At 43.0% G+C, this 18,292-nt stretch overlaps 2 protein-coding genes across 3 annotated transcripts in view; one reads left to right on the forward strand and one right to left on the reverse strand.

Moving 5' to 3' along the window:
• LOC147211234 (protein phosphatase 1 regulatory subunit 3A) overlaps positions 1-4,561 on the forward strand; it is a 25,593-nt gene extending 21,032 nt beyond the window's left edge. For both annotated transcript variants that reach the window (XM_086124157.1, XM_086124194.1), the window contains one exon: positions 4,156-4,561. In XM_086124157.1, the coding sequence (XP_085980283.1) occupies positions 4,156-4,255 (100 nt within the window). In that variant the 3' untranslated portion in view covers positions 4,256-4,561. The remainder of the gene's footprint in view (positions 1-4,155) is intronic.
• Positions 3,364-17,912, reverse strand: LOC147211237 (uncharacterized). The gene is made up of 9 exons (XM_086124150.1): positions 17,068-17,912; positions 14,728-14,952; positions 13,536-13,694; positions 11,778-11,849; positions 10,435-11,529; positions 9,217-9,330; positions 7,797-7,846; positions 6,355-7,504; positions 3,364-6,081 (listed from the first exon to the last, which is right to left on the reverse strand). The coding sequence occupies exons 1-9, from the start codon at positions 17,692-17,694 to the stop codon at positions 5,947-5,949; spliced, it is 3,627 nt and encodes a 1,208-aa protein (XP_085980276.1). The 5' UTR covers positions 17,695-17,912; the 3' UTR covers positions 3,364-5,946.
• Positions 17,913-18,292: the final 380 nt, after the last annotated feature.

Below are 18,292 nucleotides of genomic sequence, written 5' to 3' on the forward strand. Positions count from 1 at the left end.
AAAAAACAACTGAAAAACTCTAAATGAGGTGATTTAATGACAAATGTAGTCTTTTTTTATAATTGGCTGAAAGTTAATTAAGAACCTCTTTCCGGCAATATATAAATCTCAAAATGCATTTTGGGGTGAACTGAAAATGATGACTAATATAATCATCATCATCACAAATAATTGCCCACCCCTGATATATATATATATATATGTATGTATATATATATATATAGAGAGAGAGAGATCTAAATATCCATCTATTTTCTGATCCACTTCATCCTCACAGGGGTCGTGGGGCTTGCTGGAGCCTATCCCAGCTGTCTTCGGGCGGTAGGCGTGGGGCAGCCTGAACCGGTTGCCAGCCAATCGCAGGGCACACACAGAGACAAACAACCATCCGCGCTCACACTCACACCTGGGGACAATTTTGAGTGTTCAATCAGCCTATCATGCATGTTTTTGGAATGTGGGAGGAAACCAGAGTACCCGGAGAAAACCCACACCCGGGGAAAACATGCAAACACCACACAGGGAGGCCGCAGCCGGGATCTAAACCACGACCTCTGCACTGTGAGGTCGACGTGCTAACCACTGGACCACCGCGCCTCTCTCTCTCTCTCTCTCTAACTATATCTATACAGTATACCGTATTTATATATGTCAGCGTTATCAATTACTACAATCATTTCAAAAAAACAAGTTCCATCCACGTCTGACCTTGCTCTTGTTTTGTCTTATTACCGTATCTCTTTCCAACCACATTCTCAGAAAGGTGGTTGTGTCCCCCTAACTGTTACACAGCGCACTAAGCATTCTTTATTATAAGTATGAGCATATATTTGTTAAGAGCAGAAGTATATCTTTATTAAGAGCATAAGCTGCTGCGGTGCTCGGTGGCGGGGCTTCTTGGGCTCCGCTTCCGGTGGTCAGGCTCCCCGCCTGCGCTGCACCGCTTCCCAGGAGTCGCTCCTCGTCCTTCCCGGAGGTGCATCCGCCATGGATCTCGTCGGGGCTTCCACCTCGATGGCTACAGGGGCATCACCTCCTTTTGGTCGTCCTCCCGCCGGCCATGCAGAGACAACGGCAGAAACGGCGGCCGATCCGCGGACCACGGCGTGTTGGCCGGCTTGGCTGGGTCGGCTGGTGCTCCTCGCAACGACGATGTTGCCGGCGTCAACTATTTAAAATCGCATATTCAGTATAAATTCATCTCTCCTTTTATTATTTATAATTTTATCCGTGGTTTTATTGTTCTTGTTTTGGTTGTAAAGTGTCCTTGAGTGTGTGAAATGTATATTTATTATTATTATTATTATAAGCATTCTTCATTGCAAGCATAATCAATTCACCATTATTAATAAGCAAATGTATGATAACTAAAACTAAAATACATAATTATTCCTTCAATACATGTATATACTGTATATGTATATATATATAAATATATATATACATATATATATACTGTATATATATTAGAGCTGTCAAACGATTAAAATATTTAATCTAATTAAAAATGCAACTGTCATAATTAACTCAAATTCGCAAAAAAATAATCGTGATTACTCACGCATTTTTTATCGTTTCTGAATTTCCTTTTATATTTTTTGTCCTATTTTTTCCCCATTTTAATGCTCTCATCAACATGGAATCATGAATCCGTTTTCTATGTGTAAAATGCAAATATTTACTGAAATAACAATTTCGACTTTCAATTTTACAAGAACATTTTTCACTTGGAGCAGTTATTCACACATAATCTCTCACACACGATTACTGTCCATCAACAACAGTGAAAAAAATATTTTGTCACACAACAGCTGCTTTAACAGCTCTTTTTATGGAATCAAAACAGAGCAATATAACATTATAAAGTGCACATCTAAGGTAAACTAGTACTCAGTCTATAGTGGATTTAAGCCATGGTTGCATACTTCGTTTTTCTCAAGTTGGCTTTGAACACAGCAGTCAGGCTATGTTGATTCTCTTGGTCCTTCTTGCGCGCAAGTCTCTCTACGGTTTTGTGTAGAAATCATTTCGGATGACGACACTTGTTTCGAGGACAACACTGGAGACGTTTTATTTTCGCTAAGTCGCTACCACTGCACCGCTGAACTTCACCGTCACTGTCAGACAACACAGAGAAGCCCCACCCACTCTATTAATATGGACACGGAACACTGTAACCTTCCACACAAAATAGTTCCAAACAAGTAACAATCGCGTCAGTGGCATACATCGTATACCTGTATGATACAGGTAACTTTGGTCTTGTCAGTGGAGCAATCTGGCAACTTTTTAAAAGTAAACTTTCCATTCATAAACTCTTTAAGTATCCGTTTTCGGTGTCTCGTGCTGCCGTGGCTGGCAAAACAAACATGGGCGTGGACTTCTGCAGCACACTTGTTGTTTTGGTTCTGGTGTACAGGTATTTATAGAGCAACGTAACATCCGCTTGTGACGTGTGCCGCGTTAATCTCGCGAGAAAAAATGTTATCCCGTTAAAATTCATTTAAATTAATGCCAATAAAAACGTGCTAAACTGACAGCTCTAACATATATAGCCATAATCCATGAGTTGTAAGACATTAAAGTTTGAGAAGCGTCAAAATGACGGGCCTGGTAATCCGCGTGCTCAAGGCAGCACCTCCTTTGCACTTTTTTTAAAATATTGTGTACTGTTATTATTTTTCAGTAAATTGGTGAAACATCAGGAGCGCACACTTTAATTTGATATGCAATGCATGCTACATATAATGCATTGCTGTGTAACCTCATTATTTATCCTTATCTGGTACTTATTTCATAACATAAAACTCCCCACAGGAAGGCTGGAGCCAGAATCGAACCCTGCACCTCTGCACTGTGAGGCTGATGTGGTAACCAGTTGACCACCATACCTCCCAGGAAAAATCTCATATCATAAAATATTTTAAAGAATTTTCTAACTGATCATGTGGCTGGCTCGCAGTCGATCACCGTTCCGCCAGATAGATGAACAACGATGCATTATTTTGTAGAACAATTTTTGGACTACATGAAATTGGATAAGTTCATAGTATTTACAGTACCGGTAATAATAATCATGATTGTTATCATACTAAATCTTATCGACTCCATTATTTTTAAGTTATACTGTATTTTTTAAGTTAGATCATTGATCATTAAAAAAAAAATCACATGCTGGTTGTTTATGACGTGACAAATGAAGGAGTCAGGCATCCATCCAAGGGAAAGAACAAATTAGTGTTAAGGAGCTCATATCCTATTAACGTCTTAGCATGTACGTTTTCTTTTTTTAACGTGACTAAAAGTTCTGTGAGCTGGAGATGCCAGCGTGTTGATGATTGTGAAGCACAAACACATTTGCTGTGGTGTTTATTCAATATAACAAATTGTTTCTTCTCTCCCAAAAAACACCAGGAAAACAAAAAACACAAAATCACAGTGTGTATGTGGCACTACACTTTTTGTAAATCCAAATAAATAGCAAGCATTTCAAAAGACTTCACAGGACACCGCCGTGAAAAGCATTTGATTAATTCATAGTCTGTTTCATAAGGCCAGCGGAAAACTGCCAGAGGTAGAAAGAAACAGAGGAATCTTTGCAACTGTCACATCTGCAACGTGGAACAAGTCTTCTTGGAAATGATACACACTCATCAATGGTGAAAGCGATGTCACATGATGATGAGTTAGGAGTAAACTTATTTCAGATGTCACATAGAAACACACAGAAGTTTCTGTGGTCCTACCTCAGACTTGGGCAAAAGCAAGCAAACAAAAGACCTGAATCTCAAGATAAGGTACAGTACCGGAATATGAAGGATCAGAGGTAAACGTTCTTCCCTTTCACTTATGCAATTGCATTTGTCTTCCTCATTCTTCCATTCCTGTTTCAATCTCAGAACGAAGAAACTAAGTTCTCAATAAGTGGAATGCGGTACTTGTTTGTACTTATGAAAAAAAAACAGATGCATGCTTCACTGTAATTTGTCTTCCCCTTGGAACTGACGTTGTGTTCATTTGTATTTAGTTTTCACCATGTTTGACGGCTGCACATGGTGTCTGACGGTACCAATCTGCATGTAAAGTGAGGATCCCGCCTGAAAAGCTCTCGCCTGCAGACTGAGCGTGTCATGTTCTGTCTTGATTGTGTTTCAGCTCCAGCTGCAGTGGAGGGCGTTTCCCTCCAGTGTGCCGTGTTTCCCCATCAAGCCTTGCTGTGTATTTAACGGCTGCTTGGTCATTGTCGGATTATTGACCATGCCCTCTGTTGTGCTTCAAGTGTTGTTTTCTCGACCTCTCGATACTATTGGTCGTCGCTCACGTTGTGTTCACAGATCCTTGCTTGTAAGTATTTTTGTTATTCAATTGTTGCTCTTGATCAATGTTTTCGTGTGATTGGACTTTTGATATTTCGTTTGTGTATTCATGGTGTTCTATTGAACCTTGCCTTTGCAAGTGCTTTTTGTTTTCGGTATCATTTTTCCTGGCTCCTTGTGACCAGCGATTTCAGTTTATACTTTGTCGATGTGATTTTTTTCTCAAATAAATATTTCTGCAATCACACTGTGCCTGAGCCTGCATTATTCGGGTCAGTCTGAACCTGATAAAGCTCAGGAATAGCGAAAATATTTATTGATAAAATGAGCAGATTTTTTTTCCTGTGGATTAAAATGTTTTAAGATTTTAAAATGATGTCAATCAAATGAACAGACAAAAAGCCTCCCTACTGTACATATGACTCCCATTGGGCCTCATTAACAATTGTGAATTTTGTGTGTATAATTTGATTCACAGATCTGTGATTCGTTAATCAAATGTATGTTCCGACTTGAATTTGTTCTTACTCTGCAGACAACTTTAGACAATGCATATGCAGAAATAATAAAGGGTCAGCGTTTTTTTTTTGGGTGGGGGGGTTGAAAAAACACTTTTTTTTAACCTAAGATGGTCAACATATTTAAACAACATTAATTAAAACGGTAACAAAAATGACTGAAAATGGAAATTTGCTGATGAGTTTACGAAATGTCCAAGAGATGGACGCTTCTCCACCATACATGTACTCACAACCTTGAAGTTTCAATTTAACGCTAAATGTACAATACAACATATGGGCATGTCAGTGAAATCAAACACTCATCTTTACTCATCCATTGTAAGACAATATCAAAAAGGGACCAACAAAAAACAATATAACCTGTAAATGACAGTTTAATGTCATCACTTTAACATTCGTTCCATTCACATATGCCAACTATGACCGAGTTTCTGATTACAGCCATTATTCGCTCCTCTTGTGGAGTGAGATCAGGTGTCTTCTTTCAATTTCCTTTTCATTAGTTCTCTTCTCCGATGTCCCTTTCTTTCCATCCAGCTTAATTCAGCCACATTTTTTTCACAGGGGTCACGGTGCGGATGTCAGGTGACACTACATTGACAGCCTCCGTGATCGAGGCCCAGTTATGGATTTTGTTTGTCATCCACACTCTGGTGTAAACCCTTTGAATAAGCGGCATTTTCTTTGCTTACGTCATTGACACGATAACTTCAATTTCCCCCTTGCTGCAATGTCTCTCGTAACTTCAAACCTCCTCGCCGATCTCATTTTGATGCATTAAACGGATGTCCTTATATAGGAGATTAGGGGTGGGGTTGATGCAGATCGCAGGCATGAGCCTATCAATTAGAATGAATATGCATGGTGGGGAGAAGAAAATATGCCGCACGTCATGAATCTAATCATGATTTTGCGTGTCCACTGAACTTGTGCACAGAGTAAGAACATTTCTCTGCATTTGGCAGTGAATGAGGCCCATTGTGAATGAAAGAATGACTCACACCATAAAACAAATCGAACAAAGTCCACCACAACACTCGCACATCAATTCCATCACTTCAGCGTCTGTCCTCTTCGTTGTGCTGTGAGATCAGCAAACTGATTGTCCTTCACTCACAACTGTGCTCCGCAGTCTGGGATCTTGTGACTTTGCTCTGGGTGGACATTTGTCGCTGAGTAGATCGAAATGGACGAGCAAAGCAGAAGGTTAGGGTGCTGCCGGAGCTGCAGTCATAATTTCCATCCTGGTTGGAGACACAAAGAGAACTTGAAAGGGATGCGATACTAGTTGAATCTATTTGCTCTGAACCAGCACGCGCACACGCAGGTGTGGTCCTGCCTGTGGCTCAAACTCGGGTGGAGTCGAGTGCACTAACTATCGAGATAAAATGCTCGGGCTGCACCAACTTTTGAGGTGAGGTGAGTGAGGTTCAACCAAGGCACATTTGCACAGTGCAAGGGCATCTGTTACAGTGGCACGCAGGAAGGGAGAACTGGGACTATTGTGCTCAACTCACCTCAGCCATGGGAGATCTCAGGCTGTATGTAGCACCATTGATCCTGCTTCTCCGTTTGGGCTCAGTTTCCCTTTGGGCACGACTGACCTCTTCTCTCTGCCTCATGAACCTGTGGTTGACTATCTTGGTGACACCGTCATTCCTCGGCAACGAGGACGCAGAAGCCCTCATGGGAATGCGCTCTAGGCTGCTTTTCATCTTCTGGGCCGACCCCGGTCTGTCTGCCCGACCACTCACACGGCGTAGAAACTCGGTGACCAAACCCCCTGCAGATTTGTTGGGGGGCTTTAGATTCTGGCCTGGGGGCTCACGAAGAAGAGGGCTGAGGTTCATTCCTGCAGCAGATCTGTGACTCATTTGGCCAGAGTGGCTTTGGTGATTCCATAGCGTTCGATCATGTGTGTGTGCTGTAGATGTGGGGCTTAAGTTTGAAGATGCACCGGATGTTGATTGACTTCGATACAGTTTCGGCGAGGAGGCGGTGAGTCTGGACCTTTCGGTTCTAGTTGTTAGTCTGTCCAGTGAGGTGGAGATGCTGCGAGAGCGGGAGGAGACTAGAGAAGAGTTGACCGCCCGAGAGGGGCTGTTTCTCACCGTGACAGGACCCTGGGGTCCTTCGGTCTGCAGGCCGATACTCACCATCAACGGCCTCATATGAGTCTGCGTACTGGAGCAGGCCATGTCTACTCCTTGGCCCGCTAATCTTGTTCTGCTCACCTGTGAGCCGCTGTGACTCCCCTGCCTCCAGCCAACAGCCATCTCCTTCATGTCGTCGCTCAGGTTGGCTGAAGAGCCGACACAAAGCATTGAAAAGGAGGTCGGCGGCGTCCACCAGGGAGACTGCGTGTCAGATTCTCTGTCACTTTCGGGGCTTTGCTTAAGCTGAGCTAGCTGGACTCTGCGCTTGGACGGGGGGCTGTAGTAAATGCGCAGAGCTGACTTCTCTGGAGCAGTGTGGCTTTTCTCCATGAACATCTGGTCAAAATCAAGATCAGGGAAGCTAAGTGGCATGATTAGATGGTCCCACGTCTTAACAGGCTGCTCCTGGTCAAGCAGGGCAGCCTGCTGGCTCAGATAACACCAGTTCTTCCTCTTGTAGGCTTGTGGAGAAAACTGGCGCTGAAGTTTCTGCCTTATGGAGCTGCACATTCTGCAAATACAAGGGGGGGGGGGGGGGGTTAAACCACAACCAGAGCAATCTCATTGGTGTAATGAAGGGTGTCCAAACTATGGGGGCCACCAAAGACCCTCTGCCTTTTTTGGAGGGGGGGGGGGGGTAGAAGAAGCACTTTTCACACAGTTTGTGCTGTTGTTTAAAACAAATTAGGGTGGGACGTGTGATCAGTGGGGTTGAGGCATGTTTAATTAATTCCAGGTTAAAAATGTCAAGTGGGAGGGAAAAAGGGTTTAGACGCCCCAATGTAAATGTAGCAATCACTAACCTGTCAGCGTCAGAGCGTCCCTCAGCAGTGACAACACCACTGACAGCACACTGAGAGGGAGTGAAAAATACATCGTATTGTTAAACATGGAAATTATGTTTCATCTGAGTCAATTTGATTCCCACAAAGCAAGACTGTTCAATACCGATGACAGGTCATATTGCATTATACATCATAGTTGGTGTTTATTTTTTTATTGGAAATGGTTACAACAAACTACCCTTATAATGTACAGATTCGTTATGTCTCTCGAGGTATGTTGTAACGAGGTTCGACTGTATTATAGTAACATAATACAATCGAATGTAAAGAATTAAATGGTTTGCGCATCATCATCATTTCACTGAGACTCCTTCTGGTGTCTGCAACTTGGCCACCAAGAGGCAGTATTATACAGTCATGAAAAAAACAAAGAAGAGTTGCAGTAATACGAGTTGTTTTTTTCTAGAGAATAAAGAATACAGTATATGCCTGTTAGTATTGCCACATTGTCTGTCTACATGTGTTGAGGCACCATTTGTGCACATTTGAAATTTTACATTTTAGAGTTCATTTTAAGAGTCTTTTATTTGTCTTTAAATCTTCCTATGGTCTCACCCCACCTTACCTCTATGAGCTCCTCCACCTTTAGTTACCTGCCCAGTGCCTCAGATCAGCGACGAAGTGGAGCCTCAGAGGGGATCAAGCTATTGTTTTTCTTTTTGCCTTTTTTGTGCTCAAGGCTCAGATAACAAACAATCACGGCTGATGTGAAGTTCGCAAGCTGAGTCGTGATCGGTCGTTACCTGAGCTTTGAGTACTTGTGATATCATTTTCAGCCGACAGCAAATGGCAAAATGTTCATGTTGTTCATGAAAGATTAACGAAGCTATCAAATTCAGGAGAGCCAAATATGACCTTTTTACTGCTGAAAATGGCAAAATTAGTACAATATCCCTTTAACGCTCCTCAGACCGGAAGAAAAAAAGGAAAATAAGGCTCAGAGTCTGAGCACTAGGAAAAAAAAAAAAAAATTTAAACAGGAAGTCAACTTCAAACTTTTCTTTACAATAATATGTTTTATGCAGCCATGCTACTCTAAACACAGCATTCTGATTAATATTGTGTTTGTGGAATATGAATTAAGCAGTAAAATCCACCTGTTTTTGTCCATCCCATGGGGCAGCCATTTTGCCACTTGCTGTCGACTGAAAATGACATCACAGTTGCTCCGGGCTCAGGTAACAACCAATCATAGAGCAAATTGTATTTGAACCCTGCTGGGCTGTTTGGCTGCAGCCACGATAGGAGCTTAGCCCCAATACGCTGGCATAAGTCCACTCGTGGTGCTTGTCGCACTGTCAAGAGGGCGTCCAGCCAGAGAGACGGATCATCAGCAGGGCTTCCCAATGCATTCCAAAGTGGGAGGAAACGTCCTCACCTCTGTTGCCTTGTTCCGAACACCAATAGCCTGGCCATCATGTGTTTCCTCCTGGAGTTCAACACTGATGCTTTGCAACAAATCTTGCAATATGTTCATGCGTTTGGCCTTCACCTAAATCAAATATAGCAGAGCTTTATCTTATGCTGAACATGTTTAAAGGACAGTTAAACACAAACATTCTTAAAGCAATAATACATAGTATGTGCCAGCACTTGTCAAAACACGGTAGCCTGATTCATATTATGTAATAGGAATTAAACAGAATAATTGACAAACTGAAGTGGGGTGCCGTGCTGGACAAAATGACATTGAACCATTGAATGATGTCATCTGGAGACAGTGATAGATTTTGCAGGTGCTATACTACTGATTTGTCATCACGTTGTCTGGTATTTTTACACAATTCGTTTAATGTACTGAAAATAGATAGAGAACAAATCTATAATATATATCTGTCACTCTTGAACGCCCCATTGTCGAAGAAGTGTTTGCAAAATTCCAGCTATGACTACACTGCGGGAGCCGTGTGTGCAGCAAAACTGTCACCTCGGATAGAGTGCCTGGATGTTTTTTTTAAACAATAACAACGGGTGAAAAGTAGCTACATTAGATACATTTGCGTAAGTGTGTTTTGTTAAAAATTGATCCGTGTAATGCTTTGCTGCACTGAACTGTTAGCCACAAAGGTTAAGTGGATTCACATTCAGATCCATCTATTAAACTGCTTAGTCAGTTCATTGTTTTATTTATTGCATCACTCGTGGCTCTTAGACTTTTGAAAAAGAATTTGTGAAGATAACCTAAGCACAGTTGTTTGCTGTTGGAAAGTATCAAGGAATTTGGCCGGCATGAGCGCAGATTGACATGGACGGCTGATGCCAGTGCTATTATCTCATATGAAGTGTAAAAAATGTGCCTTTTTTTTAATGAGTGATTGAACAGGTGTGCTGTGATAATCTCACCACACACAAAGATTCTGTTCCGCCAACCTCGAAACAAGTTTGCTGTTTTGCAAGTGAAAAGACTTAAAAATGACCTTCGTGAGGATAAGCAGTTCAAAGAATGAGTGGACGGCTGGACTATGCCGATTCATGTAAGCAGCAGGCGATAAAGAAGACATGCAATTTAAGAATGATTGACATCTTGTGATTAGTTCCCGTTTGATGGAGAATGGCAGTGTCATATTGAAAAAGCATGCAACGAACCATCCGTTACCTCTTTTGCTTCCAGTTCAGAGTCGTGACACCACTGATGGAGGATCCACAGAATTTTCATGGACAGCTGCGCTCTCAGGTCCCATTTGGACGTCAGCCCTTGTGTTGTTTGTTTTGCTCTCTCATCCACATCGACAGGGAGAACTTGAACGAATTCCTGCTCTTTTGCTGATTCTATGAAACCTTGATTGATAGTGTCCTGGTTGACATATTCTCCACTGAGAGAAGAAAGCATGCAGGAAGCCCATAGGTGACCTTCCTGGCGAGGGGAATTTTTGCCACTTAGAAGCACCTCCATCCTCAAGATAAAAGCATGCAACATGGCCTGTAGAAGCTCCAGGGCCTCGTTCAAAGGTGCTGGCAAGAATACTGACTGTGTTTTACCATCTGCTGGTGGGGTGAGCGCGCTGGAGGGAGATGAGCAATGGCCGTTTTTTGGTGGCATTTTCATGAGCTGGATGGCGGAACTCAACATGCAGGAATGATCTCTGAGAGCTGCGAGAGTTGCATAATCCTCCGTGGTGATTCCTTTCAGGCTGCTGTCAGGTGACTTGTCGCCAACGCTCTCTGATGGGTCCCGCTCGCCCCCTACGGGTCCTTCTCTTGTGACGTGACAAGAGGGAAGCTGCCCTTCGGTGTCCACTGCTCCCTTTTCGTCATGCAGACCGCTTGTCATTTTCAAACTCTGACCTCTTTCTTTTCTGTTTTTCCTCAAAGTGGAAGGCGACAGCCGTTCATCCATAACATTCCGATTCACCTCCTCCTCAGCTCCACCATCTCTCTCTCTCGAGTCGTTCATTTCCGCCCGCAGTCCGCGGTTCTCCACCTCCAGCTCGACGATGCGGCGGCTCAATAGCATGGCCTCCTCTTCCACCAGTTTCAAGTGAACTTTGACCTCCGCCTCCCTGGTGTAGGCGGACTTTTGTCTGCTCTCAGGCGATTGGGATGCGTCGAGGTCGCCGTAAGCCGAACGGTAGCCGGCTAGCCGCTCGTGCATGACCTCACTCTCAGACACCATCTTGGTAAGTTTCTTGCACATGAGAGCCAATTCTTCCTTGGCGAAGTGGAGTTGGCACTTGAGATCGCTGTCTTCCTGCTGTAAAGACAGGACCATGATTGGAAAGTTTGCTGGCGGGTTACCAAAATATATGACAGCTCCATACATACCAGTGGTGGGCAAAAGTTCATACCACATTTGAGTTTTAAAAGAGACAGATCGACATGAATATATTGTAGACAGAGTTGAAGGAACGGAGCATCCCATATGTGGCCATACTTTGCCCACCTCAGTAGTGTAATTGGATGTTATGTATGTTCTGAAACAAGACAAGAACAAAAACCAACCTCAATCTGTTGAGAGAGCCTTCGCTCGGTTTTACTGGCTGTCGATCTGGTGCTTCGCTTCTTTAAAAAGCTCTAAAATATAAAACAATATGGCGCTGTGATTTTAATGCGATCATTTCATTAATTACATCAAATAAGGCATTCATTCAAATTTCACATTACAATTAAAACAAATCTTTCTAAGTGGCCTGCTTCCCTACACAACCACAATACTGATGCACAAGATGTATTAAGTGACTTGAAGTTTATTCTTATGTTTAATCTCTGATGGAAGCAAATTAGAGCACGCTTTTGAGGAAATTATGCAACAAAGACCTTAACAAGTAAATAATATCCACTTGATGCAAAAGAGAGCAAATGTTAGTGTCAACCACTCAAATACAAAGAAGACTCGTTTGTCTTAGTGACTGGCGGAACGAGAATACACTTAGGCGGTCCCAACAATGATCTTGTACAGTTGAAACAGAGTCCTAATTGGAATCTCCTCTCTATGGAGCGCTGGATACGTCTGTGTTCTTTCAAATCGAAGTTCTGCTAACCTGCTGATACATTCTCCACTCAAAAGGTCCAAGTCCCATGACTGAAAACTGAATTTCTCCTCTATTTTCCAGTCGTCTCAACTACCCAAGTGCGACTTGTCAACGAGAGCGGTTGACGTACGACAACCCTCCCACCATCGAGCCAACGTCACATCACAATACGGGTATGGATCCTGCAAAAACATTGAGTGACAAACAAACAAATGAGAGAATGATGTGGATTTCCATGAAATGAAGAGGAACGACTGCGCATGTCAAATTGTTACAAGAGATTTCTGTGTCCCCAGAACTTTTGCCTGCACTACTGTTGTATGTACAGTAGACTATCAATAAAGCTTCCTAAACCTTGAAATGTATTTTGAAATATTTTCATTTTAATATTCCATTTTCATTCTTAAATGTTTGTCTTATTCAAGGTAACTCAGCGGGGTAGTTGGGTGTTTTACAGGACATTTAAAACTCAATGGCAGAACCAGGAACACATTTTTTTCCCTACAGGACATTTTATTTTGATGTTCGCTGTGATATGACAAAAGGGGTTGCAGATCAGAGTTGCCAATGTTCAAACCGGGTTTGGGGCTCCTAGATGAGGTAGTCTAAGTGGATTTTCCCTGCAAGCAGCTGTCTCAGACTGAGCTCAAGCCAAAGTACAGAATCCTGGATTAAAGAAGACATGTGTCACCAGTGAATAATGGATGCTGACCTCAAGGATGACAACAATGTGGAAACTGCGTCCCTTTAAGGGTCGTAAGAGTTGCCTATCAGTAAAAGAATATTCATTGATAGCTGTAGGTCACTGTGTCAGCATGGCATGCCAACTCCCGCCTTGCTGGATGCCATAATACATGCTGATCCCGATTTAGCCAGGCTTAATAGAAGCAGAAAAGCTCGGGTCTATTTTGGTAATCTCTCACTTGCTTGCACCCTCTACTTGCTTTTTTCTGTCTTTTCGGTTGAGGATGTCAGCTGCGCTCAGAGGTCAGACTTCAGCATACCAGGCGGCTGCACCCACCGGGGCACCAGGCAGCTGCCGGCCCGGCCCCTGCGCTCATATCGAGGTGTCGTCTCATGTGCTTTGGATGAGGGGGGCGGCTGGCTGGGATGGGCGCAGCTGCGAGGGGTCACCATGGGGTTTGTTGCCAGTGACACTTTTTGACTTTGACTGCACACGTCCAGCCAATGTATTGGTTTAGTTGTGTAAAATACAAAAAGGTCTCACCTCTCTGGCTTTTTCCAACTCAGCCTGCAAGACGTGCTTGGCCACCTCCAGCTCTTGCGTCTTCTCTCGAAGCATCTCATTCTCCCAGTCCAACTGCCCATTCTTCTTTTGCACTACTTCCAGCTCGTTGTACAGTCGCAGGGACACGCTCTTTGCAACCTGCATGCAAAACCAATATAGGAAGATTAGGTGTTCCATCAAATAGCTATAAGGAAAAAGTGGAGCTTTGGTGCTTGGTTGGAATTTGCAAGTAAGTCAAAAATGTTGTTGAAAATGTATATGACAGAAGATTTAGGAGATTAATTAAACTTTCATCGCACAATTGCTTGGTAAAGAATAAAATAAAATGCATGTGTTTCATTTTGTTTATTGAGAACCTCATTAGCAACTGACCCAGCTCAACTTCTGCAGATGGCAAGGTGACATAATTTTTTTTTTTAAAAACACAGAACAAGCCAACTGCAGTTCAAATCTTGACAGAGTAATTGAATGATTCATGAAAAATGTGCTGTGTCTTTTACCAGCTCATCATTGAATCGTTGCTTCTTTTGAAAACGAAAGATCTAATGTGGCAAAAAAAACGTTGTGTGTGAGGGGCAGGGGTGGGGGGGAGCACATACCCAGGTATGGTGCATTTATTTTTCCTGCAACGACTCACAAAAGGAAGGATTTAGTCCGCACAATTACGTGCAGTAACGGAAGACAAGTGAGCTACTGGTGTCTGACCTTAATGGATACTTTCAGAGACACAAAGCATTATATAACTAGATTTTGTGTGTTTTTGTAAATTTTATAGTGAATCGCAACAGCTGATTGAAAGAGAATACACAAGAAGTAACTCCAGTCCATCTTGCCAAGAACAAAAGGGGGAGGTGTGAAGTTGACTGCATGCATTTCCGTGGGAGAAAGGGGAGGCAGTGTAATATAATCATGCAGATGCAAACTAAGAAGAATACTGTAGTACTGATACTTCTTTTATCCATCCATTATTCTAACCGCTTTTCCTCATGAGCCACACGGGCGTGCTAGAGCATTTCCTGGCTCTTCTTCTACTACTTTGGGCCACTGGTACCTCAACTCAACTGTATTTATAGAGCACTTTCAAACAGCCATCGCTCAAGGCACCGATGTATTTGGTGAAGGTATTCTCTATCGGAAAAAGTGATTTTTTCCTTTTAATCACAGCACCCACCTTGATTTCATGTTCTAGGGTCCTGACCAGCTCCCCGTCCACCTGGCCGGTCTGGGCCACTCTGATGCTGCGTCGCTCGGCCTTGCGGAGACGGTACTGAAGGATGCGGCACGTCTTGTTGGCCTGCTCCAGCTGCTGTCGCAGATCCTGCAGCTGGCGTAACTCCTCCTCCTGGAACATGTCACGCATCTCCAACATCTCGCAGCGCAGCTCCTCCACCTCATCCTGGGATGCACACCATACGGTGTTTATCTAGCAACACCACTGATAAACAACTGTTGTGAATTTTGCCATTCGGCTTCCTGCCAGAGAACAGCAAGTTTTGAAAAATAAGTACTGAAACCCTGAACAGTTGGACAAACATTCAGTAGTTTAGGCCAAGACAGATTAAGTTGATCTATGACAGTTATAGTAAATTTGAGGTTCATCCTCAAATTTTACCCAGAAGCCAAACATCCTGAGTTTTTGTGGGTATAGCAAAAGGGTGATTGTCAATTGATGGGCGCTGACCCAAAAATGGGTCGCGGACAGCACGTAAAAAAAATTACATGCATTCTTATTTTGATTTTTTCTGCTCCAATACAAAGGCGTACAAAGTTTGCACATGGAATATAAACAGGTAAGCGAGAGGTACCTTGTGCTGCCTTGTGATTTAGCATATAGTTTACTCCATAAGTAAACAGGCAAAGCAGCTTTATTTATGTTGCACGTTTCATCCCCAAGGTAGCGCTCTATGCTCCACAAAATTAAAAAGAATAACATTTAAAAGCATTTACAAGCAAAAAGGTTAACCGTCACGGCAAAGGCGCCGTCGAACAAGTCTTAACTTGCCATTGTTCTTGTGTTTTTCCAGCAGGTGGCAGAGGAGGGGTGTCCACACGTTGCCAATGTAATCAGCCTATTATTTCAGGACACCCATATTGTCATGTCTCTGTCAGATAATTCACCTTGCTCACGACTGTCACCAAGTGGTGAATTCGTCCAGACCACAGGTGTCGAACTCCGGTCCTGGAGGGCTGCTGTCCTGCATGTTTTCAAAGTCTCCCTGTTGCAACACACCTGATTCAAATGATCAGATCATCAGCAAGGTCTGTGGAAGCCTGCTATTGAACCTGTTCATTTTAATCAGGTGTGTTGCAACAGGGAGACTTGGAAAACATGCAGGACAGCGGCCCTCCACTACCTGAGTTTGACACCTTTGGTCTAGACCAGACATGTCCAGCTCCGGGCCTGGAGGGCCACTTTCCTGCCTGTTTTCCAGCACTCCGGCCTGCTACACACCTAATTCAGATGATCAGCTCATCAACCAGCTCTGAAGCAGCATTCGAACTATCCTGATGATTTGAATCAGGTGTGTTGCTCCTGGGAGAGCTGGAAAACAGGCAGGACCTTGAGGACCGACTTTGGACACCCCTGGTCTAGACGGTTCATGTTCTTGCTCTTTGTTTTTGTTCCAGCCAGGTTTTCTGCACTGGCCATTGTAAGTAGTTTTTTTTTCACTGTTGTTATAGTCACGGTTTGTGTATTGTGTGTTTGGGTTTCTTCTTGGCTATTTATTTCCATTTGTTTTTATCCTTTCCTTTTTTTGCAAGCGTTTTTTTTTTTTTTTTTTTTGGTTGGCTCGTTTTTCTGGTATTGTACCAGTGCTCTTTGTTGAACATTTTAGGTCTTGTGAACTATTTTTGTTAATAAACCTTTTTTGTAAATTCTGAGTTCACATTTCTGGAGTCCAATTCTGTCCGGAGCTTTCTGCAAACCTAACGCCCATATATATATTTTGGAATATAGGAGGAAACCGGTGTACCTGGAGAAAACCCACACAGGCACGGGAAGAAACATGCAAACTCAACACAGTGGGCTTGGCATTGAACCAATGATCTGCATCTGTGTAATATGAGGCGAACAAGTCGACCACTTATCAAATAAACAATCATTTTGATTGACATTGTTTAACATAAAACTGTCTTTATTCTCAGAGTTTCAGCCTCTCAATAGTAAATGCTCTTGGATTTCTACTCTTTGCTTTGACTCAATAATAGATTTGTAAACATTTTCCTTCACTATGAATAGCGGTGATCAACATTTTTGCCAATTTTGTGATGAAAATTACCGACCAAACCAGCAACTGAATCACAACCAATTTGTCTGTTTATTTTCTGCATTGTCAATTTGAAATAATCTGTTTCTGAAGAAATGAATTGATTTTTTGTTATAGATTATTAAAAAAACAAACCACGACTTCCAGCCCTTGAATACAGAGAACAGGTGATGCAAGTCAAATGGCTATGTTTCACAAAGAAGAGACAGTGTACTTAATACAACGGAATTGAAGGATCTTACCCGCAAGTACTCATTCTCTGACCTCAAATCTTCCACCTCCCTGACCAGGTCATCGGTGGAGTCTGCCATCAAGAGGTCCATAACGGCCCCTGAAGAGTTGATCAAAGTGAGGGCTCCTCCAACAGCATCCAGGGGAGGAGAGCAAGCAGTGTGCGCTGTTTTTACGCGCTCTTTGCAGTCGTCTTTGTCGCCACAAACCTGCCCCTCGTAAGCTCTCCTGTCTGTCCAGCTTAATTCATTGTCGCTGATGGGAGAGTCGCGCTTGTTGCCCTCCCACGTACAATCGGATATTTCCGAGCTGCTGTCGGAGGAGGGTTTCCCCGACAAGCAGCCGGAGTCTTTGCTCAGGTCCTCCGACGTGTTGCTGGTGTCGCAGACTTTCCTCTGGGTACCGGAGCGTCTCTGGCATTCCGCAACGGCGCTCAGCGGACGTTTCCCCGTTGTTTCCCCCTCTTTCCCATAGCCACGATAGCCTGCCGATGTTGCTCTTCGCTGGCCACCACTTTGTGTCTCTTCCGATGCGGGATCCCTTTTCCTTCTCTGGACGGTTCCCTGTTGGGACACCCTGGATGGCTTCTGGCTCTTGGGCGCATTCTTTCCGCCTCTGTCTCCTTCTCTGTTCATCATGCGACAGTTTTCCCTCTTATTTATTTTATACTAGCAATAGCAGACGACGTTGGCATTATAAAAATGCGTTGACACTAATATTGCAAACCGACACCAATCGCTTTTTGATTGTTAAGACTGAAAACCTGTCACGTTTCCACGTGCCGTATAAGCATGACGGTATTGGTCAAATACGTTTCCGCTTGTTGTTTCAACATTAAAACATTACCCAACTGCAGCAGTGACTACAAAGGTTTATAAAACTAAACTACAACTTTTAACACAATATAAATACAGTTATTTTGTGTTTAATGACTGTATTCTGTCCCACTTCAACGTGTGTCCAGCGCCGTAGCAAATACAAGCTTGTTTTTTTTCATTTCATTTCCGCCTTTGTCTTTAAGTAACTTTAACTAAAACTTGACAGCACCGCAACGACTGTACTTAAAAGCTGTACTGTAATGCAAGGTTTTACTTACTATCTCATTATGAAATTCATCCATAACACCGATTGAATAAACACAGAAAAATAAGCCTACTTTAAGAAAATCAATTTGCCAATAATTTCTACAAAGACCTTGCTTTATTTTCTCGGGAAACTATATGGTAAAGTAAGGCT

The sequence above is a fragment of the Hippocampus guttulatus genome, chromosome 1 (assembly GCF_054856545.1).
Source record: "Hippocampus guttulatus isolate MCC_2025c chromosome 1, RoL_Hgut_1.0, whole genome shotgun sequence".
Lineage (NCBI taxonomy): Eukaryota > Metazoa > Chordata > Actinopteri > Syngnathiformes > Syngnathidae > Hippocampus > Hippocampus guttulatus.